Source organism: Astatotilapia calliptera, chromosome 1 (assembly GCF_964374335.1).
Source record: "Astatotilapia calliptera chromosome 1, fAstCal68.1, whole genome shotgun sequence".
Lineage (NCBI taxonomy): Eukaryota > Metazoa > Chordata > Actinopteri > Cichliformes > Cichlidae > Astatotilapia > Astatotilapia calliptera.
This window is the reverse complement of record NC_137422.1, coordinates 10,556,877-10,584,616: the sequence shown is the minus strand read 5'-3', so window position 1 is coordinate 10,584,616 and position 27,740 is coordinate 10,556,877. Positions and strand designations below refer to the sequence as shown.

Below are 27,740 nucleotides of genomic sequence, written 5' to 3'. Positions count from 1 at the left end.
TGGGGGGGAATTCACAGATCTAACCTGGCAACCTGGAAACCTGGCAACCAAAAATTAATATAATCAACTTATTTAGATGGCAACATGAAATAATGAGGTGGTAGCAAATTGACATTCCCCCAACCCTCTTTACTCGTACACCAATTCATTTTCATCCCCGTCCTTCGTGGCCTTTTCACGGCATGCAACTGGATGCGGTTCAGGGCGTGTTTCTGCTGCTGGCAGGTGAAGAAGCAGGTTGAACAGGTTCTTCCCTGAATGCCACTCTGTCGGGCCCTCCTCCCTCCCTCCTTCTCTTCCTTCTCTCTCCAAGCCGACTGCTGATTCACTCTCACATGTTGGCAGCTGAGTGAAGAGATTTTGTTGCCTGTGCACCTGTTCTCATCTGATATAGCCTAAGAATAAGGTAAGGATTTACTGAGGGAGGGTTTTATTTATTTATTTATTTATTTATATTTTTGTCTTTCCAATTCACAGCAAACGTGTGAGGCTAAAAGCTGTCGGGAATATGCTTTTCAGGACCATATTTACTGTTATTTTTTTATGAATATTCACAAACCCCCTATCTTCATTCCACTTTTTGTTTTCACAGTGGCATTGTGTTTGATGATATTTGATTTGGTAGCTGTAACATTTACAGTTACACTTAACAATTGGCCGTACCCCGCAGGTTTTGTCACTGCTTCTTATTTTGAAAGTGTAAAAATAGAAGATTCAAAAACTGAAGAGCTTTTGTTTTCAACATGAAAGTAAGAAAACAAGTTGGTTGCTAGGTGCCACAACGTCACAACGAGTGACATACATACTTTAAGACTTTATATAACCTAGGCAGGGGAATAAGTGGTTGCCAGTTTTTACAGTTAAGAGCCTTAGAGCGATGTTTTGTACATTTAAAAACTGGGATGGATGAACTATTGAGATCTTTTAATCCAGAGTACGCACACTTTAAGATAAAAAAAATCAATCAAAATATGGCCTAACCACACAAATGCATTGATAAGCAGAGTCAACAAAGAGAATTTTCTTTTCTTCATACACTGTTGGGTAGGGCTGAGAGTTGGTTAAGAGTTCAACTGCTCTTAACCAGGAGTAGAAACACAGCTTGAAACTTCTGCTGAACGCAGAGGTTGCGTTCCACATGAATGTAAAATAAATTACAGTATATTGAGGGGTGATAATAACTTCAGACAGCTAAAATGTCAGATAATTAAGAAGGATACGCTGTCGCCAGGTGTTTACAGGAATCACATTAGTGTCCCTTTCAGCCTGCGTGAGTGTGTCTGTGTGATGTTGATGAAGGCACGGCTGACTGAGCTGTTGAGATGATAGCTTGCGCTCTGACAGACTGGCATAGTGGGAGCTCTTTTCAACAGATGGCTTCTCTGAGTGCGAAGGGTCAGAAGCAAAATTCTCTCCCCGTTGCCGTGAACTTGCTGCTGCGCGAAGACTAGTTGGCGGGTCAAAATATTCTCTGGGCGCAGCTCGCTGCTGTAATTTCTTTTTTTCTTAATGGTTCAGAGTAGTTGTTGTTCATAGCTATGCACTGTGTCACAGGATCAAAGTGGGCATAGCTGGTTTGAAATTGCACGGCCCACATGTGCCATCCAAAGATGGTGGTAGAGTCTGTGTCTGAACAGGTCAGCTGCACAATGTTTTTCTATGTGTTTTTAAAGCGAGTTGACAATTACCAATAATACTCTGGTCTTTGCATTATAGAGAAACTACTTCCATGCTGATTGTGTGCTCATTTGAACATTGAACAATCAAACAACAAAACACAACAGTGACGCTGCTGAGCTGCTTGTAAAACTGGTTCCACATTAACTGGTTTCCTTTACACGAGCTTCTCAAGATGCCTGCAGCGTAATTAGACTTTTATCCTCCACAGAGTGCTCAGTTGAGAGCTGTTGTCTTAAAATTGATGGTGTACTGTGAAGACGCGAGACGGGAAATGTGGGGAGAAAGAGGAAGGATGAAAAGTTCACACAGTATTCCAAAATCCATCAAGCGACGGGAGAGGCAGGAGGTGCATTAGTGTGTGACTTAAAAGCGCCACTTTGTTATTTTCCACCGCTGCAGTGTTATGAGCTCTAACTTGTTCCCGCCATTCTGCTGCTGGACTGAAACATTTTTTTGTGTGTGTTGCACGATCGGCGAACACGAACGAGCCCGATTGATCCTGCGGCAGGCTGAAAAAGCAAAACACACACGTCCCCGTCCCCCCCCGCCCATTTGTTTCTCGGAAAACAAAAAAAGACCAGCACGAAAACAAAGTCGTCGGATGATAACAAGCTTGTCGAAAAGCTAACCAGCGATTGAACAATCCCTGGCTGATTGTGAGTTGTCAGTCAAAACAACTGAGCAGTGCTATTTTAAAGCTAACATCAGCAGTTTCAAGGAAATACAAACTGTATTCAAAACATAACGAATATACACGCTTGGGTTTTCCTTTTTGCCAGATTATCAATCCCGATGAGCTAAAAACAAAGTACTTCCTTGATGTTTTTAGCACCTTTGTTGAACATGTCAAAACAGGTAAAACCGGAAATGTGAAATTCCCAGATTTGCAAGTGAAGCCTCTGTTGCTCCAGGCGCCAATGTTACACACTGTACACTGAGCCTCTCGTGCTGATTATAACAAGCATGAATTTAGAACAAAGCAACTGATCAACAAAGTGACTCACAGCAAGAGTGCCCTGTAGGGATTTGCAGTCATTTGTGTACTGGAGTGAAGCCGAGGGGAGAACACATAGCTCACAGGGCACTCGCACAATTCACACTGTCAAAAAGCCACAGATCTCACCAGAGATTGTGTCGGGGCTATGCAGACATCGTAGGGGATGACTGCTTAGAAATTTGCCAACAAGCTCCCGAATGTGTCCGTTGAGCAGCTCTCTGAAAGTCAGGTGGTGGCGTGGAATTCAAGGATTTTTATTATGACTCATGTCAGTGAAGCTGACCTTCACCCCTCAAGCAAGTGTTTTGGTTGCATTTTGGAAAATGCGGGGAAGAAAAAAAATCAGGCTGGAGATGTTTTGTTGTTTTTGAGTCTTCCAGTGTGGCTAGGCGGACTTTGAAGGCTGTGATGAACACACATTTAGCACCTGTGGGTCCTTCCTGATGGTGCTTATACTCAGCAGGTGGTAAACAGACTTTTCAGACGCTCAAAGAAAACAGGGGGGGAAGGAAATAACAGAAAAGCTGTTTTTCATCCTTTAGCTTTTATTTGAATCAAAAATTCATTTTGTGCCCAACCTCCAATCTCCCTATGTTTTGAAGAAAAAAAAAAAACCACATTAAAGCAACAAAAATAAACAGCCCGTCGGGAACATGTCTGTCAATGTGCAATTTAACAAAACTCTGGTAACGTACAAGTGTAGAACTGGGAAAACGAGGACTTGTAATTGTTATAATCCACAATATTAATTAAAATTATCACTGGTTAGGTTAGGAACAATGCAATGTAAATGTCATGCATCTTTTTCTAATTATAAAAATAGCCCATGGTATATTAATGATAATATCACATCCACACTCTTTTTAGAGGGGCAGGTTTGCTCGGCTATCGTTAGCTTTGATGCCCTTTTGGGAAATTTTACAATGCAAAATGGATAAATGTTGCAGCTGAGTTTTGATCGTGTAAAAAGCAGATTGCAAAGTAACTTTAACTTTAAAAGTCGGGTTTCAATGTTTCTTGACGATGGATATTTATCTGCTGGAGGTGGTCACGGGCACATGGTGCAATCAGCAGCTTTCAAAGAAGTGAGGAAGATGACCTTAAAGAAGCAACTCGCACGAAGGTGACCTCGATGAATAAATCTGCGACAAAATGAAAATAAAAATTCCAAAAATAGATGAACAAAATGAGTCTTCTAAAAGAAGTTATGCAGCCCTCAAAAAACAACCAACCAAACAAACAACCAACCAACCAACCAACCAACCAACCAACCAACCAAACAACCAACCAAACAACCAACCAAACAACCAACCAACCAACCAACCAACCAACCAACCAACCAACCAACCAACCAACCAACCAACCAACCAACCAACCAACCAAACAAACAACCAACCAAACAACCAACCAACCAACCAAACAAACAACCAAACAAACAACCAACCAACCAACCAAACAAACAACCAACCAACCAACCAACCAACCAACCAAACAAACAAACCACTGAGCTTGGCAGTGACATCACATGATGGAGTGAGCTGAAGTTAGTGTCAGTATTAAGGTATACTCTCAACCAAATGTAGAAATATTGAAGTTGTCTTCATTGTTTTTGGACAACAACAGCAGACTGGGCTTTCCTTAAGACAGCCTGTCAATACAGCTCATCCAATGACATTTCTTATTGACTAATACTTTTTCCAGACACTAACAAATTCTGTTCAGCCTCCTCCTTATTGCCACGGGCAGGTTGTCATATCATATGGTATTTGAGTTACTGAGTACTTACTAAGGATACTTTCAATTAAGCTGACATAGTTAGTTGTGGCTAACTCCAAAGGCCCTTAACATCCTGTTAAGAATAATCTCTGATTAGCTTTCTTGTACAGACATATATACATACATATGCTACGATCGTTACAGACGATTATTATTATTATTTTATCATTTATGTTTTTAAATTAACAATTTGTATTTAAAGAAGTCAAATAATGCGTATGTTTTTTCATGTGTTTCAGAGTAACAACAAAAGGGAAAATGAGACTTCTGCTCCTTCTCCTGCTTGTCCAAGCATTCCACCTGGCATCACTCCAATATACAACAGACTCTCCAGGGAGAACGATTGATAAGAGTTGGTTGCGTGCACGAGGCAAAATTCCACAAGGAAGTGAGAATGCTACGGTTACTAAAGGAAACGATGAGGGAGCTGATGTTACAGAGTCAAATAATGACTACAGTGGGACAGCATCTGGCTCAATGGTACCATATTCAGGAGAAGAGGAAAACAGTGGAAATGAGAAATGGGAGGATCAGAATGTTACCACCACGACCCTGAGTCCTGAAGTTCAAAACGGTACGATCGAGCTAATCGAGCTGCCGCCGACCACAACCACAGATCCCACAAACACAAGCCAGATCAACATGACGGAAACTGAAGGGGAATTTAATAAAACGCTGACCCCGCGAAACTCCACCAGCTTCCCAGATTACTCTAATCGCACAGATTTAGAGTCACAAACCTCAGTTCCAGAGACCAACACTACAGAAGAGCACACAACAACCAGCACAACAACTCTGACCACAAAAGCGGTGCCAGGGATGAACGCGACAACCACCACATCTTCACCTACAACGGTGTTTCTTCCCGATGTCCCGGAGACTACAACTGCTGCTGCTCCAAACACGCCTGAGAAGGTCAACAAGACTGACAAAAGCGCGGGCTTAGCGGGCAGCTCCGATACAGGTACTGGTGCAGTCTGCGTAACAGAATCTGGTCCACATTTGTGTGTCTGATCCTGAAAGCAAAAGGCAGATGGACAGTCGGAGAATATGCTGTCTGTGTGAAAGTTTTAGAAGATTTTGACTTGACTTAATTAATGCGGGTTGAGGCATCAGAATAAGATCCATGAGGCGGCAAAGGAGGATTTAAAACTACTTAGCGATGACCTCTATGCTCGGTGCTCATGAGGAAAATATTATCATGTCATATGTTTAACAAATTGCTTTTTTACATCCCTTTCCTGGGCCATATTTGCCAGCATCTATTTTCCCACTGGAAGAGGACAAATACACCTTTTTTTTAAAAGCAAAGGTTGGATTGGGTTTCAAGTCCTATCGAGGTGGCTGCTATGAGCAAAGGAGTCTATTACAACCACCTTCCCAGCCGAACAATGAAACCCTGTTTTAGGGGGGAAAAAACTTGAAAGAGAAAGCAAGGGACTGAGGTCAGAGATACTTGTGCAAGGGCGTGAGACTGGACTTTGGTGTTGACCACCAGATCAGGAAGATAAGACTGGAAAGGAAATTTATATTTCTTAATCAGTGCGTAAGCTAATAGAAGACCACAGTACAAAAAACAAAACCTTTGCAGAGCTGGTGCAGTGGGGATTAAAATGACACAGCTCGTGGACAGATGGGACAGTAGGACATAACACTAACAGATGATGGCAATAGGCAGCAGGAAAACAGATGTGAAATTGTGGGCAGCACAAAATGATAAAAAAAGCTCCATAGTTATCATGACAGGAACAGCATGTGCACAGAAACTGTAGAAAAGCACAGAGTACAGATAAACAGTCTATATGTAAGATCCCACAAGGCACCTTAGCTTTCTCTGACACTAACTGACAATTAGCTAATCACCTCACTTACTCAGCTACAATCCATACAGACCTGTTAGTAACTCTGTGTGGGAAATGCCTGTGGGAATTACCTAATAATGGGGTGGATGACATGGGTAGCTTTTAAGGATATCCTAGAAAAATACTGAGCTTTTTCAAGGTTTCCAGATTCATCCTAAAGAGAACACGACGTGTATCTGTGCCAAATTTCAGAGCAGTCCAGTTCGTAGTCGTTGATCTACGATACCGTCCATTCAGTAAAACTGTGAACAACTCTCTACACAATTTTAGACTAACTTTATTTGCCTGTGTTTGTACATTTTTGTCATCATGAGATGAAAATTTAAGAAAAAACTGATAACTTGCAGTTCAATTTGTTTGCCAACCTTAAAAGGTTGCGAGCTAACTTAAAAATAATTTCCCAGCAGGAGCAACAATTGCTAAAATCTTTATTTCCACCTACGTTTCATTATGTTTACTTTAAAGTAAAAAAAAACAAAAAAACTTGCTGCTAAAGATGACAAGAATAGAAAAACACTTAATGAAACAAGTCTTGTGGTTCAGCCTGCCTTGGATTACGGGTAAATTGATCCTAGCAAGTCTGTCAATTGAGCCGTTTCTAGATGAACAAAGTCACTGAATTATTTATGTGTGAGCCCTGACAAAATACCACTCGAGTATTTCTCTGTCAAAGGATGTTGAAGACGACTCTATCACTTTCAAAAACAATTATTTTCCACTGCTGTTGCCTTGGACACATACATTAAAATAGAAGAGCAGCAAACATTTATGTCATATACAAATAAAACCCAATTTTTTTTGAAAAAACAACAACAACAAAAAGTCAATAGGCTAGTTATTGTTTCACAGTTTCCATTTAAACAGTTGTTATATATAATTTAATGACAACTTGAATGCTATTCATGAAGTATTCAGCCAAATTTCACCACATTTAGATTACGATCACAACCTGCTGCCTTAAAATATTCAAATGTATTCCAGAAATTATCATGAATTTGGCATGTTAATTGCATTAATTATCACAGCGTAAATTATACAATTCTGAATAATTGTGATGTATCACCATGCAATGCGTTACGGCTCTGAACGCAATTTGAAAAACACATTTTAGCCATAATTAGTCGACAATTATCCCTCAAAGATGCCAAACGATGTAAATAATTTCTCGTTGACAAATTATCTGTGACTCTCTCCCACCCCCACAACCCTTCACTCCTCAGACGAAGGTTTCGCAACAGATCCCCAGATCAGTAAACGACACAACGCCTGGGGAGCAGTGCTGGGAACAGCTGTGGCTGTGACATTTGTGGGACTGGTGGCCTTCGTAATCCTGAAGAAGAAACAACAGAAGGCCTTCTCTCACAGGAAGCTGGTTGAGGAGTATCCTTCCGAGCCAGGTATGTGTGTTCCTTCGCGCTATAAAGTAACAGATCGTTCGCTTTAATCAGGGTTGCCGACTTGATAGCTATCGAAAGACTCTCATATTTAATAAAACGTCTGGCAGCAGACTATTAAATTATGCCGAGAAATGTAGTGCTGAGATAAAACTGTGCTAAATATGCCTTTGTCAGTGCTTCATAATGAGCCACTATAACTCACTTATCCCCTCGTATTTAAGGTAACTGGCTGCTGGATAGTGCCGCAGTCCCCTTTACAAAAAGAAAAAAAAGTTGGCTGTTTAACATAGTGACAAAAGAGAGAGGTGCTGCTCTCTCTTACTCTCTCTCCCTTTCACATACACACACACACACACACACACACACACACACACACACACACACACACACACACACACACACACACACACACACACACACACACACAAGTGCATAACTAATCCTGTTTTAATAAGGCAACCCTCCCATAATAAGGTAACCTCACCATGCAAAATAGGATCATGTACTATGATAGTTTCTAATCTGTTGCTTTCCTGCCATGAACTTAGAGGGAAACAGCACTTTGTTGTCACAGTTCCCCTACACGCCCTCGTACATAACCTTCCTTCATCTCCAGTTAAATTCATTAAAGTGCACACAGATATGCACGTGGGACTCATGACTACACGGGCGATTAGCTGGCAAAGTGCATCTAGTGAAGGCCGGCTTGAAAATGTACCTGCACTTTCCAGATGAGTCACATTCCATCTTAAGCCATACACCCACGACAATGTAAGAGAAACAGGGTGGCAACTGAAAAACATATACTCTTGACAACACCCAACATTGTTAAAAGAAACTCCTCTGGTAACAAAGGCAGAGTTACAAAATGGAAAGGAAGAAAACCTCTTTGGTAATGCAGTCGCTCAGTATTGCGCAGTATAACTCGAAGAGTGTAGAGCACTTGATAAACTGCTTGGCAGTTCACCAGTAAAGTGACGTGATATGACTGCCTACTTGCAGCCCATGTATGTAAATTATGCGCTTAATGCAAACAAGCCCACAAGCTTCATGTGCAGAAATGAATGATTAAAAGAGCTCGCGAGAGGCAAGAGGTAGCCAGACACTGTGGGTCTGTGTGGTTGTTCCTCTATGGCTGTTATCATCCAATAACCTTGCTAGTACTGCTACCCCTCGCTGGAAGCGAGGGGCAAGAGTTGTTTTCTGCATGTAGTGTTTGTATCTGTGTGTGGTAAACTGTCATCAATTGTACATGTGAGCCAGAGAGTCTCAGGCTGAAGAAGCGTTTTTGACCTTGCAAACACAGTGTTTTTCTTCCCCGGGATTTATTTCAGTGATAGAAACATCAAGTGCTCAACTGATCTCAGTGTTGTCATTGATGTCAGTGACATTGCCTCATACAGGTATCAAATATCGGAATGTTTTTAATAACAACAAGCGTCTGTTTTATGACACAGCAGATTTAAAATAGCAAGCTAATGGTTAAAAGAGCTAACTATAACTGAACAAAAGCTAGGGGACATTTTTAATACCGAAGTAGTCTTACCTACAAAAACGTGGATAATTTATGTGTTAACACATTGCCACAATCTACCCAGGAGTGGACAGACCAGCAAACTCATCTCAAGGTCAGACCATTTAATCCCCAGCAAAAGCAAAATTGCAACAACCCGTCCACCAAAAAACAAAAGTTGACCATTATATGTGTTATTGATGAAAGGGTTTTCAAGTCAGTCTGACAGGTCTGTGGGGGTACATGAGATTAAAAAAAAATGGAACTGGTGACTTTTAGAATCGCTTACACAACACAAGTTGAGTAAGCGGTATAGCCCCAAGTGTCACTTTAGCCCTGGCCTTTACAATCGCTCCTTCTCTTCTTAGACTCTTCGTTTGCACAAGCAAAGCAACTCCAGAAAACAACACAAGTAATATAAACCCAACATAAGATTGTTTAGTATTTATTACCTGTCCTTCTTGCTACACTGAGTATATTTTCACAGCAGATCCTTAAGGGCTTGCGACATTATCTCTGTGATGCAGTTATTTTCAGGTTAAGTGTAATTTATGTCTTAGGTGTGTCCACTTACCTTCGATCTATCTTATTTATTAATCGGAGTTAGGTGTAGTGATTTCCTATATAATGCTCCATGGTACTTGTAGGTGCAGAGGAAAACAATTATTCAGCAGGGACAATAGCAGCACATTCAGGAAAAGAGCTTTGTGTTATTGATTTTTGTTAAGGTTATTTCAAAATGGAGCCTCAAGAAGAGAGCTCTTGCTCTTTACTTTTAGGGTATGTTATTGCTGTCAAAGCCACTGTGTAATGGTAGTGTGTTAATAAATCAGTAGACTGCTCCTTTTTGTGTACTTGGTTACCTTATGCTGGAAATAAAAGCATTACAACAGAAAACCTAGGAGTCAAAGACATAGGATTGGACCACTGACAGCGGTCTACTCTTTAATCTTCCACCTCAACAAGTTAATTAGAGTACTTTTCTTTTTGCAAAAGACAAGGTGTATGCTATAAATATTTAATATTGTCTACTTTCCAGTTCTCAGATTAGACAGCAGTGAGCCTATGGACTTGAAGTTTGGTGCCTACTACAACCCAGGAGTACAAGGGGACACCATCCAAATGTCCAACCTTCCAGGACGCCGTTGAAACTACAAAGTCATGAACTCCCTTTCAAAAAATGTTTGCCAGCTATGATTATTGGCATTCAGTAGACAGCTTACTGTCTAATGTGTGGATTTTTGTAAATAAGATGGTCTGAGAGTGGCATTTGTGGATGGGAATTACAAAGTGAATTATGTAGGTCTCTTGTCAGCCACAGATGATACTTATGTCAGATTATGTATTACGTTAATCAGATTTGCTGTATTTAACTAGGAATCACTGAAGGCAATCCATCTGAGTACACCGAGAAAGCCAAAATGAGCTGTTAGCCATTTATGTGTGTTGCCAAAGGGAATCAAAGACAGTCTTTCCTAATGAAGAATTTGCTTTGCAGTCAGTGAACAATGTCAAAATCAAAAGTTTTTGCCCTACTTTTAAACATATTTGTGTGAATGGCACCAACAGAATTCAGTTAATGACCAGCAAAACAGAAACATTAGCATAAAAGCACATCAAAGCACAACGAGGTTCCAGCTGATGCAAAATGTTTGAAAAAAAAATAGCACTGATGTCCTGCCGTCTAAATAGCAGACGACACAGCTGGCCTATCGAGGCCTTTGCAACAAAATTCAGAAGCCGTGGTGAACAATAACATTATCCATATCACCAATCACATGCTGTTACAGCATAAGGTAGGCAATAAGCAGTTAAATTCAAACTGTGCTTTTCAGATATTCCACAACTGGCAGTCAGAGTCAGAGAATTGAAGCGTCAAAGCCAAAGACTTCAGTTTGTTTTCTACACACTAGTGACTGAGAGGGAGGGAGGCTGGGTGCTGCGTTGTTATTCATAGGCTGAGATTTTGGTATTCTGGAAGGGAGCTGTGTATTTGGTCTACGCACTACTCAGAAGCAACAACTATATCAACATAATATACCGTTTAAATCTTCTGACCTCCAGGTGTCCAAACACAGATTTGACTTTCTCGTAGTGACTGTGTGCACATCGGTACATACTGTTTACCTGCAGCATAACCACAGCAAATTTAGAAAAAAGGCTAGCGTCATTATTATTATTATTTTTATTCTTCTATAATTTTGCTTCAGAAAAAAGCATCTCTTATTTAACTGCTCCACTGTGGCTGGACAATAGGTAGCTATTAACTCCATTCTGTATGTATTGAATGCAACTGTACAAGAAAATCTAACAATATTGCTTATTTCTACACTGGTTCTGTTAACACACATGCTTTTTTAAAGAAAATAAATCCAGATATATACATATCTTTCAGCTCACTCAGTCCTTTCACTCATCATTACCTGAGTGACACCAACACTCAATCAATATGCTGCCTTTCTATGATTGATATGTACCTCAGCTTTGCCCTAATAGTGAATAGACAACTGTCACACACACACACACACACACACACACACACACACACACACACACACACACACACACACACACACACACACACGTAAATATATACATATATACTGTGGTTAGTTCAGCAGACATGTTGGGTCTGCTTCCTTCCTCTCTAATTTTACACATCAATCAGTGCATGAAGCATTTTTCCTGAGTCAGAGAAGCGAGTTTAGCATTGCAGTATTAAACAAGGCAATGCAGTTGGATTATTGGAGAATTCTACATGGGTTGTGATTGCTTGTAAATTATACGTAACTGGATGATGCTTTACTAAATAAACAGCCTTCCCAAAACTGTCTCTGTTTCATGAGTTTGCATAATTGCCTTCAAATGTGTGTAAAAGACATACAAATTGTGTTTGCTTTCATTATAAAACAAGTCATTCCATGCACGCACAGACATAAGAGTCAGTATTAAGAATGTTGGACAACAAGGGCATCCTTCTTTCATCACAAAACTTGCTCGGTCTCTTTTAATTAATAGCAACAGTTTAGGATGTGATTGTTTGGCAGGGTGCTCAAATCAATTAACTGAGGCTAAGTCCTTGATAAAGAATGTGTACACATTTCTTTGGGTGGTATAGACAGGTTAATTTTACTTCCAGCTGAGCCAAATTAATTCAAATGAAATGAAATGATTGCTATCTAAATTGAGGCCATTTTTTTTTAGTGGCTAAACTGAAATTTTTTTTTTCCAAGTTAACTTGCAGGAAATGAGTTTAACCTACAAGCCAGGCCTGTTGTAATAACTCAAATCAGTGCCTTCTTATCAGATGAGCCTTCTACAACAGGTTAATCGCCAGTGGTGAATTACGCTAAAGTCCTGTTATTGTTATTTAGCACAGTCATTGACCACAGGGTTGGAAAGACAAAATCAGAGCAGATGTGTCAGGACCAAATACAAATATTTACATACTTCCAAGGTGAAAATATGTGTTCACTCCTTCTGTATTTCACAAAGACATCATATTTATTTCTAGTGGTAAATGGTTAATGGACCGCATTCAAGGACATGTGAGGTGCTTGTCTTCTATCAGGAGCAATTTGCAGTTCAGCATCTTGTCCAAGAGCACTTCAGTGTTGACAGGAGGCGTAGGGTGATTGAACTACCCTCTGATTAGTGAACAATACACTCTACCACTTGAGGTCTTGATCTGGGACTTTTCAGTATTTAATTAATTTCACTTCTGAATTGGACACTCAGCTTTGCACCCTTGAAAAACCCTTAGCTAGCCAGGCCCCTGTTGCCGGTGCAGCCGAAGGCAGTGTAGTGGTACACTAGACCAGCGGTCCCCAACCCCCGGGCCTCGGACCGGTACCGGTCCGTGAGTTGTTTGGGGAGAGTTGAGGCTCAGGTGTGAAATGTATGGTTTTCAGGGTTTTTATCGGTTTTCAGCATTATTTTGTTATCGTTTTGATCGTTTACTCGGTTTTCCTGGGTCTTTTCACGTGCGTTATGAATAAATTTTCTTTTTTTCGGTACCGGTACTAGTTTTATTTTGTTGTATTTATCCGTGACACATTAAAGGCCGGTCCGTGAAAATATTGTCGGGAATAAACCGGTCCGTGGCGCAAAAAAGGTTGGAGACCGCTGCACTAGACTGTCTTGAGAAGCCGGGAAAACAGGATGGCTGGGTGACCGTGAGGAGGAAGCATAGTCCTAAACAGAAGCCCCTGGTACACCACCAACCTGTTCATGTGTCTAACCACTTTTCCCCACTCAGCGACACACCTGCTGGGGATCACACTCTGGGAATTGGTGATTCTGTTCTGAGACGTGAAGCTAGAGACACCAGCAACCATCAATTGTCTTCCAGGGACCAGAGCAGGTGACACTGAGGGAAATTTAAAACTGCTGGCTAAGGGTAAACGTAAACTGAGTAAAATTATAATTCATGTCGGCAGTAATGACACCCAGCTACTTCAATCAGAGGTCACTAAAATAAATATTGAATCGGCGTGCAACTTTGCCAAAACAGTGTCGTTTTACCGTATTTTCACGACCATAAGACGCACTGTACTAAAAGGCGCAGTCTCAGTTATGTGTGCCATTACTGTATTTAACACACACATAAGGCGCACTGGATTATAGGGCGGATACAAGTACCGTATGCGTATTTAAAAATAAAGCGGGAGCAAACCTGAGTTCGGTACCTTACTCACATTTCTATTACCGGTAATCGTCATCATCAACAACACACAAGCATACAAGTGTGCGTATTTAAAAATAAAGCAGGAGCAAAACAAAGTTTGGTACTCACATTTTTATCATCAAACCCATCGAAGTCCTCATCCTCTGTGTCTGAATTGAACAGCTGCGCTAAATCTCCATCAAACATGCCAGGTTCACTTTCTTCACTGTCAGAGTCACTTTCCGTGCTGTGCGGCTCCTCGGAAATGATGCCGGCTTTTGCGAAAGTTCGAACAACAGTGCCAGCAGACATGTTAGCCCAAGCATCTACAATCCATTGGCAAATTGTGGCGTAACTCGCCCGGCGCTGCCTTCCACTCTTGGTGAAACTGTGGTCTCCATCGGTCATCCATCGCTCCCAGGCCGCTCGCAGCCTTACTTTGAACGGGCGGTTCACGCCGATGTCCAGCGGTTGGAGTTCCTTTGTCAGGCCTCCCGGAATGACAGCAAGCTCACAGTTCATTTGTTTCACTAGTTTTTTCACATCGGCTGTGAGATGGGCACGCAGAATCACAGATTAAGAGCGATGGTGATGCGTGGAAAAAACCACCTGGTCTCCTTACATACACCTCCCTCAGCCACTCTTTCATCATTTCCTCATCCATCCAGCCCTTTTCATTTGCCTTAATGATGATTCCTGCTGGAAACTTCTCTTTAGGCAAAATCTTTCGCTTAAAAATCACCATAGGCGGCAGTTTCTGTCCATTAGCATGGCAGCCAAGCACAACAGTAAAAGAAGACTTTTCATACCCCGTTGTGCGTATCGCTACCGTGCTGGTCCCCTTCTTCTCCACAGTGTGACTCACCGGGATGTCAAAAGTGAGCGGGACCTCGTCCATGTTTGTGATGTGGCTGGGCTGGATGTTTTTGTCGCCGATGTGTTTGCTGCAGTAGGAGCGGAAGATGGCCAGCTTTTCCTTATAATCCGCTGGAAGTTGCTGCGCTACCGTAGTCCTGGTCCGGATGGAAAAATGGCACCATTTCATAAAATGAAAGCACCAAGACGGACCTCCTTGGAAATGTTCAATGTTCATCTCTTCAGCCAGTGAAACTGCTTTTAGCCGAATGGTGACCGTCGAAATGCTTCTCCCGCTCGTTCTTTGCTTGATGATCCACCGCTCGAGTCTTTCCTCCAACTCGGGCCACCTCGCCTTATGTCCGCGGAAACTCAGCTGCGTTTTCTTGACCTGCCGGAGCTTGTTTTCTAGCTTCCTCCATTTGCGAACCATCGATTCGTTAATCTTAAATTCTCTCGCCGCTGCTCGATTTCCATGTTCCTCCGCATAGCTGATGGCCTTCAGTTTAAACTGTGCTTCATAAGCGTGTCTCTTTGCCATTTTCAGGGTTGTTAAAACAACGATGTTCCACATAATGCACATACCTGTCCTTTTAGACAGGTATGTGCGATTGTCCGGTATATACGATCAACGCCCACACTTCACCCTTTAGCGTTCTCATGGTGTTCTCTACTACGTCCTCCTTACAACACACAGGGCGCACTGCGCTATAGGGCGCGTACTTTTTGAAGAAAATCTAAGACTTTTAAGTGCGCCTTATGGTCGTGAAAATACGGTATATGTAGTTTTCTTTGGTCCCCTCCCCAATCAGACCAGGAGTTCAGCTCAGATAAAATAATTATTGTGGGTGATTTTAACATCCATGTAGATGCTAAAGATAAGATAAGATAAGATAACCTTTATTAGTCCCACACGTGGGAAATTTGTTTTGTCACAGCAGGAAGTGGACAGTGCAAAAGTTATGACGCAAAAATTAGAATACAATAAGAATAAATACAGTACACAGCTGTACAGAATAGAATAAAATAATATACTATATACAGTAGAATAAAATAGAATAAAAATATACAATAAGATAAAAATAGAATACGAATGCTATATACAACTGAGTAAAAATACAACGATGCCAGAAAAGATTATTGCACTTAGTGTTATTGCACATGTGTGGATGTGTGTGTTTGTTCACACACATCTTTGTTGTGGAGTCTGACAGCAGTGGGGAGGAAAGACCTGCGAAATCTCTCCGTCCCACACCGTGGGTGCCGCAGTCTCCCACTGAAGGAGCTGCTCAGTGCTGTCACAGTCTGCTGCATGGGGTGGGAGACGTTGTCCAACAGGGATGACAGCTTAGCCGCCATTCTCCTGTCACTCACCACCTCCACTGGGTCCAGAGGGCATCCTAGAACAGAACTGGCCCTTCGGATCACCCTGTTCAGTCTCTTCCTGTCCCCAGCAGAGATGCTGCCGCCCCAGCAGACCACACCATAAAAGATAGCAGAAGCCACAACAGAGTCATAGAAGGTCTTCAGGAGTGGGCCCTCCACCCCAAACGACCTGAGTCTCCGCAGCAGGTACAGCCTGCTCTGCCCTTTCCTGTAGAGGGCGTCTGAGTTATGAGTCCAGTCCAGTCTGTTGTTCAGATGAACACCAAGGTACCTGTAGCTGTCCACAGCCTCAATGTCCATACCCTGGATGTTCAGTGGTTGCAGTGGAGAATGCTTGTGCCTGCGGAAGTGGACTACCTCACCGACCGACCACAGTATGTGAGGACTCAGGGCTGTGTGTCGGACAGGGTCGTCTGCAGTACGGGGGCCCCACAGGGAACGGTTCTGGCTCCGTTCCTCTTCACCATCTACACTGCAGACTTCTCCAACAATTCCACCCAGTGCTTCCTGCAGAAGTTCTCTGATGACTCTGCAATAGTCGGCCTCATCACTGATGGGGACGACAAGGAGTACAGAGGACTGACTCAAGACTTTGTGGACTGACTTTGTGGACATATGTTGAAGATCTTGATCTTCAACATATGGAATAGAAACTGAACATCCAACAATGTTTCCTGAAAGTCCTCTCTTGTCTGATCATTTCCTAATAACATTTAAATTTACAATAATTAATTAATTAATAACCCACATAGCAAAATTGGTGTGGCCCCGATCAGGCCCACACAATGTGCTTACACATGGCCCACATACCGCAAAGAATGACGGCCCTTTGGTGGCCCAGATCTGGTTTGCCAGTGGTGTCCCACACATGGGCCAGCACATGGGCCAGCACAAGGCCAGTTGAAGACACACTGGTGGTCCTCTGCTGGCCCATGTGTGGATTACCTCTGGCCAACCTGATCTGGGCCACCATTCACCTAATCACACACTTTCTCTATACCGAGTGCTTCCTAACTACATTCATACACAGACTTTCAGACTGGAGGAGCCAGGAATCGAACTACTAAACTTCCGATCAGTAGGTGACCTGCTCTACTGCCTGAGCTACAGCCACCCACTGGCAAAGATGAGTAAACTGTCAATAGGTTTTGGATAAAGTGTACACTCACAAACCTGTCAAACCTGCATTTGAAACGTTGGCTACCATAGCAGTATAGTATTGCAACATGGCATTTGGGTCTTCTAAGTAAAATAGGAAAATAGGAAGATAAATAGTGCCATCATTGCCAGACCTGGTACACATCTGGTTGACAGACACCCTGCCATGACTCCGATCAGTCAGAAATGCCAGCTTGAGCCAGGGAAGACCTGTTTTCTGTGTACACCAAACCACAATCGGGCCAGATATGGCATGCCATGACATAAACAGTGGTGTCATTGCCAGACCTGGCGCACATCTGGATGACATAAGTCTTATCATGCCAGAAGTCAACCAGCAGTGCAGGCTTGATACCAGATCTGGGCCAGACCTGCTTGCTATGTGGGAATGGTCTAAAATTTGAAAGAACCGGTTCGTCAAGGTTACTTTTTTTGAGAAGTGGATGGACAATAGCATGTTTAACATCAAGTGGAACACTTCCAGCTAAGAAGGAGGTCTTATTGATAGTTAAAACATAAGGGCCAATGGTCTCAAAGACTTCTTTAAAAAGATGAGAAGCGATAATGTCAAGATGACACATAGAAGGCTTAAGACGGGAGACAACTTCAATACTCATAATCATCTCACAGATGTAACATTATCTAGAGCTACTTTCAGTACCATTGATATTCATTTAGAGTCTTTTTCTCCAACCGATCTTTCTGCGATAACTTCAGTAATTGCTTCCTCCAAATCATCAACGTGTCTTTTGGACTCAGTTCCTACAAGACTGCTCAAAGAAGTCCTACCATTAATTAGTGCTTCAATCTTAAATATGATGAACCTATCTCTAATAATTGACTATGCACAACAGGCTTTCAAGCCGGCAGTAGTTAAACCTTTACTTAAAAAGCCATCTCTAGACCCAGCACTCTTAGCTAATTATAGGCCAATCTCCAACCTTCCTTTCATATCAAAAATTCTTGAAGCAGTAGTTTTAAAACAGCTAACAGATCATCTGCAGAGGAATGGCTTATTTGAAGCGTTTCAGTCAGGTTTCAGAGCTCATCACAGCACAGAAACAGCTTTAGTGAAGGTTACAAATGATCTTCTTATGGCCTCTGACAGTGGACTCATCTCTGTGCTTATCCTGCAACCTAACCAGTTTTAGGTTAGTGCAGCGTTCAATACTGTTGACCATAATATCCCATTAGAGCGATTAGAGCATTCTGTAGGTGTTACAGGTACTGCACTGCAGTGGTTTGTATCATATCTATCTAATAGACTCTAGTTTGTTTGTGTAAATGGAGAGTACTCTTCACACACTAAGTTTAATTATGATGTTCCACAGGGGTCAGTGCTAGGACCAATTCTGTTTACATCATACACGCTTCCCTTAGGCAGTATCACCAGAAAGCATAGCATACATTTTCACTGCTATGCTGATGACACCCAACTCTATCTATCCATGAAGCCAGATAACACACACCAATTAGTTAAACTGCAGGAATGTCTTAAAGACATAAACCTGGATGGCCTCTAATTTTCTGCTTCTTAATTCAGATAAAACTGAGGTTATTGCACACAGTTTTCAGGCCCCTCTTCTATGGAACCAGCTTCCAGTTTGGATTCGGGAGACAGACACTATCTCTACTTTTAAGATTAGGCTTAAACCTTTCCTTTTTGCTAAAGCATATAGTTAGGGCTGGTGACCCTGAATCCTCCCTTAGTTATGCTGCAATAGGCATAGGCTGCTGGGGGATTGCCATGATGCATTCTTCTTTCATCACCTTTCTCACTCACTATGTGTTAATAGACCTCTCTGCATTGAATCATACTTGTTATTAATCTCTGACTCTCTTCCACAGCATGTCTTTATCCTGTCTTCCCTTTATCACCCCAACTGGTCACAGCAGATGGCCGCCCCTCCCCGAGCCTGGTTCTGCCAGAGGTCTCTTCCTGTTAAAAGGGAGTTTTTGCTTCCCACTGTCACCAAAGTGCTTGCTCAAAAGGGTTTATATAATTGTTGGGTTTTCTTCTGTATGTATTATTGTAGGGTCTACCTTAGAATATAAGCACCTTGAGGTGATTTATGTTGTGATTTGGCACTGTATAAATAAAATTGAATTGAAATCCTGTACTGAAGTACAGTTTTGATGTACCTTTACCAAGTATTTCTATGTTCTAATACTTCTACAGTATTTTACAAGAGATATTACTGTACTTATTTCATGACCTTACTTTTAAATAATTATTTCATATACTAGGCTACATTATTCATTACACCTGTAGGAGCAGCTCGGCCAGGGATACCCATGCCATGAAGCTCCTGGCATACAGATGTGGTGCTGATGTTGCAATGCTGGAGGAGGTTTGCAGTTACTGAGTCATCAGAACATTGGCCACTTTCAAGTATCTCACATGAAACCACTTCCTGTGGTTCCTAAATGCCTCCACTTTACAATATCACCACTGACAGCTCATTGTAGAATGTCTTTGAGGGAAGAGATTTTTGAGTTCTTTACAGCAAACAAATGTTTGTAAAGGCAGACTGCATGACTAGGAGCGTGACACTTGTGGCAATGGGACCGAAAACACCCGAATTCAAAGATTAAGAGACTGTGTGGCCTATCACTTTTGCTTATATAGTGTACATTCCAACATTGGCACAGGCGGATGAAACCTCTGTTCCTGAAGCCAGGAAAACAAACAAGCTCTGAAGTCATTCAGTGTGGCTTTGATCCACAGAAGTGAGAATACAAAATAGATTATCTGAAGTTAGCATAATCATATTCTATCTTCTCCTGTTTCTTGGATTTATCCTGTTACACTGCTTTTCTGCTGACACTGAAAAGTCTGCCTCTCATAAAAAGTCATGTTTCTGAGGTGAACCCTGTTAATTATTTACACTAACCCCAATGAAGGATCAGTCCAAACGGTGGCTTAGGCACTTCTATATGTACTCTATGTTGTGATTCAAATGATGGGGTAACATAAAGAGTACCCAGACTAACTGCTGTTGCCCCAAGTTTTGGTCACACTGATCATATAGCAAACAAATGGACAGGCATGTTGGGTGCAAAGCTGCGTAAGTCCGAGAAACAATACCCAACAATGTGTTTAAGTAATATTAATATACATTTAAAATTGTGTTGAGAAACAAGTGTAATATTTGTAAGCCTAAGTAAGTCTAACTACCTCCCACTCTTAGGTGAAAAGACTTGAAATAGTGATGTTTGATATTTTTTAAACATTCACCGCTGAAATTTAAACACTGAGGGGACAGATGAGCTAAGGCTTGTATATTCTGATAGCTTGAGATGCAAGATGCTTTTGAAAAGATGGATCAGAAAATTACGGAAATATCTGGCTCTATAATTCAGTGGCCTTTTCAAAACCTACCCGCTTTGCGAGAGAAGCATAAACATGTTCCAAAAGGACTTGTTGTACCATCCTTGCAACTTTACATGCACCACTTCAGTAAGTTGCTGCCAATGTGAAATTACTCACTTCCAGCAGTGACATTGGTTTCACCACTATTCAGGAAGTGTGTTATTTACTTTGAAAAGTGAGTCAGTTTACTGTTTATGCTTACATAAACAGTAAACTGACTCACTTTTCATGTCCTCACAGAAAAGGTAAGCAGGATCTGAATTTTAGTTTTACTTTTATGTCATATATGCAAGAAACTATTACAGGTTTATTATTTCTTTCTTTATAATAAGCCACACAGATCCGTGTGTACCACACATGATGGTGAAGGCATGCCATTATTTGGAGCATCAGCATATCCAAACAGATTTCGTATTCCCAGTTTTATTTAGTAGCTCGAAAGAATGGCAGGGAGAGGTGGCATATGGAGACTGATGTGCAGCTGTTGTTTCCGTCTGAGTTGCCAAACTTGCCTCATGAATCCTCAGAGACAAATCCTGGAGAAAGAAGGAACAGCTGAAACTGTAGTCTGACAAAATATTCAAACACCTGAAGCTACAGTACCTGCCACTCTCAGGATATAGTGTTATCTTCATTTGGAAGATTTGAGAGCAAGATTAAAAAAAATGAATTCATTCTTAGCCCTTGAAATACTTTCATTGAAATAAACAATAGAAATGTGTGCTTCCAGCTTCAGTTTTGTTCTTTGCACTTATAATCATGTTGCACTACTTCATTTATTAATTGATAATTTATCCTTTTCTTCCTATATGTTTTACCACTACATGCTATGAGCATTAATATGTCCATGTCACAAAAACAAAACAAAAAGTAAACTGGGAGGGGTGAAAATGCCTTTACCCCATAAGGTTGACAATATGAAATAAAGGGTGTATCAAAAAGAATCCTCCGATTTCAAAGTGCTTTAATTCTGTACCCATTCGCCAGTAACAATCCAAACAAGAGAGGGAGCAGATTTGTGACTTTCATGTGGTCCCTGGTTGGTAGCATAACAACTTCAGTGACTCCAGACATGCTTGCAAAACTATAGGACATTTGGCTAACCTGTGCATATATGCTGTGCATCCAGAGGGGGACACATTGAGCACTTGCGATCATCAAGTTTGGTATATAAATCTTTATATTCAGCCATGTATTTTAAAATTTGTTGCAAGATTCTGTCCATTACCGTATTTTTTAGACTATAAGGCGCACTTAAAATCCTTTAATTTTCTCAAAAATCAACAGTGTGCCTTATAATCTGGTGCACCTTATGTATGAATTCTAGTTGCGCTCACTGACCTCGAACCGATTTCATGTGTTACACAGCGCTCAGAAATCTATCAAAATGTTTTAGTACAACTTTGGTAAGCTACGAAGCCGCATCGCTTGATGGATTGTCGGAGCTTTACGGCTACCGCAGTCAGGAGTCTTGGGGAGTAATACATACTGTGCTTCAACATAATATTATGGTGTGTGTATAAGGACCCCAAAATGGCACCTGTTAAGAGACATGCTTACAAAGCGGATTTCAAACTCAAGGCTATCAGTCACGCAGTAGAACATGGGGATGGAGCAGTTGCAAGAGAATTCAAAATCAGAATTTGATGGATTTGTGGGAGAGGAATGAACTGAAAAAGTGAGTGTATTGTTCCGTATTTTATGCGTTACAACAGAACAATGTTGAAAGTTATTGTGAATGAGTTGAACTTTGACTTGTCTTAATGCGCATTATAGTCCAAAAAAATACGGGACTTTAAAAACAGCCTTTTGAAATGGGATTCTTTTTGACACAGACTGTACACTAAGTTTGTTTTTATGTTTTAGCTTCTGTGAAGCACTTTGTGATTTTTATCTTGAAAGGTGCTATACAAATAAAATTTTACTTAAGTAAAGTCACTGCAATGCTGATTCCATCTTCTGTGTTTAGAGCTGAGCTGCAATCATAAAAAAATCAGAAAAACTCATAAAAAGCAACAATCTTGCCCGATTATATTTTGATCACTGTCTCCTTATAACTGCTTCCTGTGTTCTATGTTCCTTGTGACTGCACTTATGTAATTTTGCTGAATTTCCTTCCCTTTCATCAAAGCATCAACCTTCCAACTTGAGTTTTATTTGGGAGAAGAGGACAAAGTCGTAGGGAGCCAATCCTGGTGGTGTTGGTGTGTTTTCAGTTGTTGTGCCAAAAATCCTCCCGCAAACCTGGCATAGCAATGGGAATATTTTATATGTTGGCATTCATGTGGTGCAGAAACGATATGTGTGAGTTGAGAGCAGTACATGTATCCGACATAAAAGGTTTTGCTCTTTAACACAAGTCCCCGCAAATCTGTTATTTAGCAACAAGCAAAGCACACAAACATTATGCAACACTTATTTGAACAAGCTAATGGGAATTTTGATCTATTATTTACTAGCAGATCAAGATTCACTTACCCTAACTTTGGCAATCAGGATAACTGGTCACATAAAGCTGGTAATCAGCATTCCCGATCTTGGTATGAGCATGTTCACATGAAAGAATTATTGATAAGTGTACTTGCAGCAGAGCAGCTTCAAAGAAAGATGAAACAATGTTATAGGAAAAATATGAAAACATTAAACACAGAATACAGACTGAAAGCAACACAGCTGCAAAGGGCAAAGCAGCAGTGTGAGTGTGTCAGAGGAAAAGCACCGTACAGTAATATAGTATTAAAAACACACACTCTAGAGCAGGGGTGTCAAACTCAAATACACAGTGGGCCAAAATTCAAAACTGGAACAAAGTCGCGGGCTAACATTAATATTTATTGAAAAAAAAAAAATCTTCCTCCAGATATAAGAATGAATCTTTTCTTATGGACTCAAATAAGTTTTGCTGGAAAACTGAATATGGAACAAGCAAAGCTTAATACTAAACAATATATATATTAGCTGTATAATACCAGTAGGCCAGCTCTAATAGTAATTTGGTATGGCTTTGCGGGCCAAATGTAATTAGGCTGCGGGCCAAATTTGGCCCGCGGGCCAGAGTTTGACACCTATGCTCTAGAGGCTTTCGTCAGTAAGAGATGATGTACAGTGGGGCAAAAAAGTATTTAGTCAGCCACCCATTGTGCAAGTTCCCCCACCTAAAATGATGACAGAGGTCAGTAATTTGCACCAGAGGTACACTTCAACTGTGAGAGACAGAATGTGAAAAAAAAATCCATGAATCCACATGGTAGGATTTGTAAAGAATTTATTCGTAAATTAGGGTGGAAAATAAGTATTTGGTCACCTCAAACAAGGAAAATCTCTGGCTCCCACAGACCTGTAACGTCTTCTGTAAGAAGCTTTTCTGTCCCCCACTCGTTACCTGTATGAATGGCACCTGTTTGAACTCATCATCTGTATAAAAGACACCTGTCCACAGCCTCAAACAGTCAGACTCCAAACGCCGCCATGGCCAAGACCAAAGAGCTTTCGAAGGACACCAGGAAAAGTATTGTAGACCTGCACCAGACTGGGAAGAGTGAATCTACAATAGGCAAGCAGCTTGGTGTGAAAAAATCAACTGTGGGAGCAATCATCAGAAAATGGAAGACATACAAGACCACTGATAATCTCCCTCGATCTGGGGCTCCACGCAAGATCTCATCCCGTGGGGTCAAAATGATCATGAGAACGGTGAGCAAAGATCCCAGAACCACACGGGGGGACCTGGTGAATGACCTGCAGAGAGCTGGGACCAAAGTAACAAAGGTCACCATCAGTAACACACTACAACGGCAGGGAATCAAATCCCGCAGTGCCAGACGTGTTCCGCTGCTGAAGCCAGTGCATGTCCAGGCCCGTCTGAAGTTTGCCAGAGAGCACATGGATGATACAGCAGAGGATTGGGAGAATGTCATGTGGTCAGATGAAACCAAAGTAGAACTTTTTGGTATAAACTCAACTCGTCGTGTTTGGAGGAAGACGAATACTGAGTTGCATCCCAAGAACACCATACCTACTGTGAAGCATGGGGGTGGAAACATCATGCTATGGGGCTGTTTTTCTGCCAAGGGGACAGGACGACTGATCCGTGTTAAGGACAGAATGAATGGGGCCATGTATCGTGAGATTTTGAGCCAAAACCTCCTTCCATCAGTGAGAACTTTGAAGATGAAACGAGGCTGGGTCTTCCAACATGACAATGATCCAAAACACACCGCCCGGGCAACAAAGGAGTGGCTCCGTAAGAAGCATTTGAAAGTCCTGGAGTGGCCTAGCCAGTCTCCAGACCTCAACCCCATAGAAAATCTGTGGCGGGAGTTGAAAGTCCGTGTTGCTCGGCGACAGCCCCAAAACATCACTGCTCTCGAGAAGATCTGCATGGAGGAATGGGCCAAAATACCAGCTACTGTGTGTGCAAACCTGGTAAAGACCTATAGTAAACGTTTGACCTCTGTTATTGCCAACAAAGGTTATGTTACAAAGTATTGAGTTGTATTTTTGTTATTGACCAAATACTTATTTTCCACCCTGATTTACGAATAAATTCTTTACAAATCCTACCATGTGGATTCATGGATTTTTTTTTCACATTCTGTCTCTCACAGTTGAAGTGTACCTCTGGTGCAAATTACTGACCTCTGTCATCATTTTAGGTGGGGGAACTTGCACAATCGGTGGCTGACTAAATACTTTTTTGCCCCACTGTATTAATACATTTGAAACTAAGAAAGAAAGAAAGCCAGCAAAATGCAGGTAAAATGCAGACTGTATGAGTTAACAGACTTGAATCAATATCACAACTCTGTCATTAAGACAGAGGATGGATTATAATCGAGTATTTCATAAAATTATTGTTTAAAGGACTTTTTTTTTATTTCCTGAGCTTCAGAATCAGTGATGTTTAACAGGCACAGGGAAAAAGTGTTCAAGGGTAAGCATTAAATATAAAAACAGAAAGGATGAGGTCAACAAGTACAGTATCTATCTATCTATCTATCTATCTTCTTTTCCTTTCTTTTCGCATTATTTAAAACCTTTTCAACCCAGGCTGCACAGAGGTCACAGAGATTTTTCATTAATGGTGATGCTATTTTGATTAAGTGATTGATCGGTAGATCATTATTTCAAAGCAGGTGTTATTTCCTGCTACAGAGCAGGTGAGCTTTGCAGAATAAGTTACCAGGCGACATATCCGAAAACCTATCGTCAGCCCTGAAATTAGCTGGATAAGAAAAAAATCTTCCTTAATAGTACAGACCTCAGACCTGATGTTATGTACAATCACTGATGATAATACGGTGAGCATGCTGATGAGCAAACTGCTGTTATGTCACGGTCTGGCTGGCAGACCGTGGGGATGTGGGGAAAGGAGGACCCAAAACGCAGACTCTGCGATGCAAACAGTGCTCTTTATTTACAGTGGAAAGCTGTAAACACAATAACTCCCCGTTGCTCCCTCGAACCCCGTGCGCGTGCTCCCCGCTGTTGTGTTTCCGCACCCCCGTGCGTGCTGCCTCTCCGGACCACTCCTCCTCCTGTAGGGAAACCGGAGACGCAGCCGTCAACACTAACCAGCACATATACGCACAGCACAGACCTACGCTAACACACACTGACTTGGTAAGATAACTCAATGATCCCGCGCCGGTGGGAGCTCCAACTCTCTCCTAAGTAGCTCCCCCGACGAGCCCTGATCACCAACAGGTGTGGCATGAACTTCAGGTGTGGCCAGTCCTTCCGCAGGGCCACACCCCTCAGGCCTGCAGGTGGCTGAGCTCCATCCTCCAGCCACACCCGCAGACATACACACCCATACCCTGCCTATACATATGAGTGGGACACAGACTAACACAGCACAGTGCAGAAAAACACACACATCACCAAAATAATAATAACAACAATATCAACGGGAGGTGAGTCAAAACTGCTCACGGACCCCGAGTCCTCCAAAGCTGGGTCCGTGACATGTTATTATGAAAAATATCTGATTATGAGTAAAAAAAAAGTACTTGTGTCTATTCTGGCAAACCATGTTTAAGGCAAATCCATGGGGAATTATCATTGTGAGTATAATATCCCCAGATGTATGTTACAACGACATACTGTATGCATGCATGTGCGTATGTGAAAGTGTTGTTTTGCATTTTAAAGGTACATCTACTCCTCACAATGTTGAGCTATGAAAGAGATTCCTGGGGTGTATATGAAAACTAACTCAACAGCTTATGACACACAGAGAGAAATGAGGCCAAACAGCAGGTTAACATTCTGCCTCTGTCGCTGTCTTCCTGCACAGGTCGGTTGCTCTCTGTAGCTTATACATTACCCATGTGTCTAACAGGGTACTGTCTGTCAGTGATCTTTCCACACCGGTTGCCACTGCTGTTGGGTCACTGGGGTGGATCTGAAAGGTCAGCCTCTGCCTTTAAACAAATACGAGAGCGTTTCCAAATATACAGATGAGACAGGGGAGTGATATTTGCCCATACAGGCAATGAATATTGAGGAGCACCGTGAAAAACAAGAAGGATTTTTATTTCACTTATGCAAACTAAGACGCCTGGGAATTGTTGGAACAGTGCGGTGGTATTCAAAGCCAATACATTTTTGGACAATATACAGGCACTGCCGCTAGGTACAGAAACGCTTGACTTTCACTTAGCCTTCACTTCACTGAGCCTTACTGACATTAAACTTACATTTACTGTGAGTAGGCAAGCACACAACAAATAAGCCTATATCGCAGAGACAGTATTTTTCCTCCTGTGAATGCAAGATTAAAATTGTAGTGGAGTCTCAGATAAACATCAAGGGCGAAGGAACAACAAGCAGCTCACTGTGACTGCTCATAAGGTACCTAATTTAATCATTTCAGATGCTAAATCTTGGCAATAAAGCCTTTGCATGAGAAGTTTTCTGTTATTGTCTGTCACCAGTGAACTGCCTTTCTACATTTTTTTTAATAAAACCAAACACTTCCTGCAAATTTATCACACAAAAAAATGGTAAATATAAATAAAATGAGGGTCAGTACAATCCAATACAGAGGAGAAGTTGAATTTCATTGACAGCATC

General features: G+C 41.6%; 1 protein-coding gene across 1 annotated transcript; it reads left to right on the top strand.

Moving 5' to 3' along the window:
• The first annotated feature begins 275 nt into the window (after window positions 1-275).
• Window positions 276-11,612, top strand: LOC113018543 (uncharacterized). Its single transcript, XM_026161627.2, has 4 exons — window positions 276-406; window positions 4,693-5,417; window positions 7,536-7,712; window positions 10,265-11,612. Exons 2-4 carry the CDS (start codon window positions 4,712-4,714, stop codon window positions 10,372-10,374), a joined length of 993 nt encoding a protein of 330 aa, XP_026017412.1. The 5' UTR covers window positions 276-406; window positions 4,693-4,711; the 3' UTR covers window positions 10,375-11,612.
• Window positions 11,613-27,740: the final 16,128 nt, after the last annotated feature.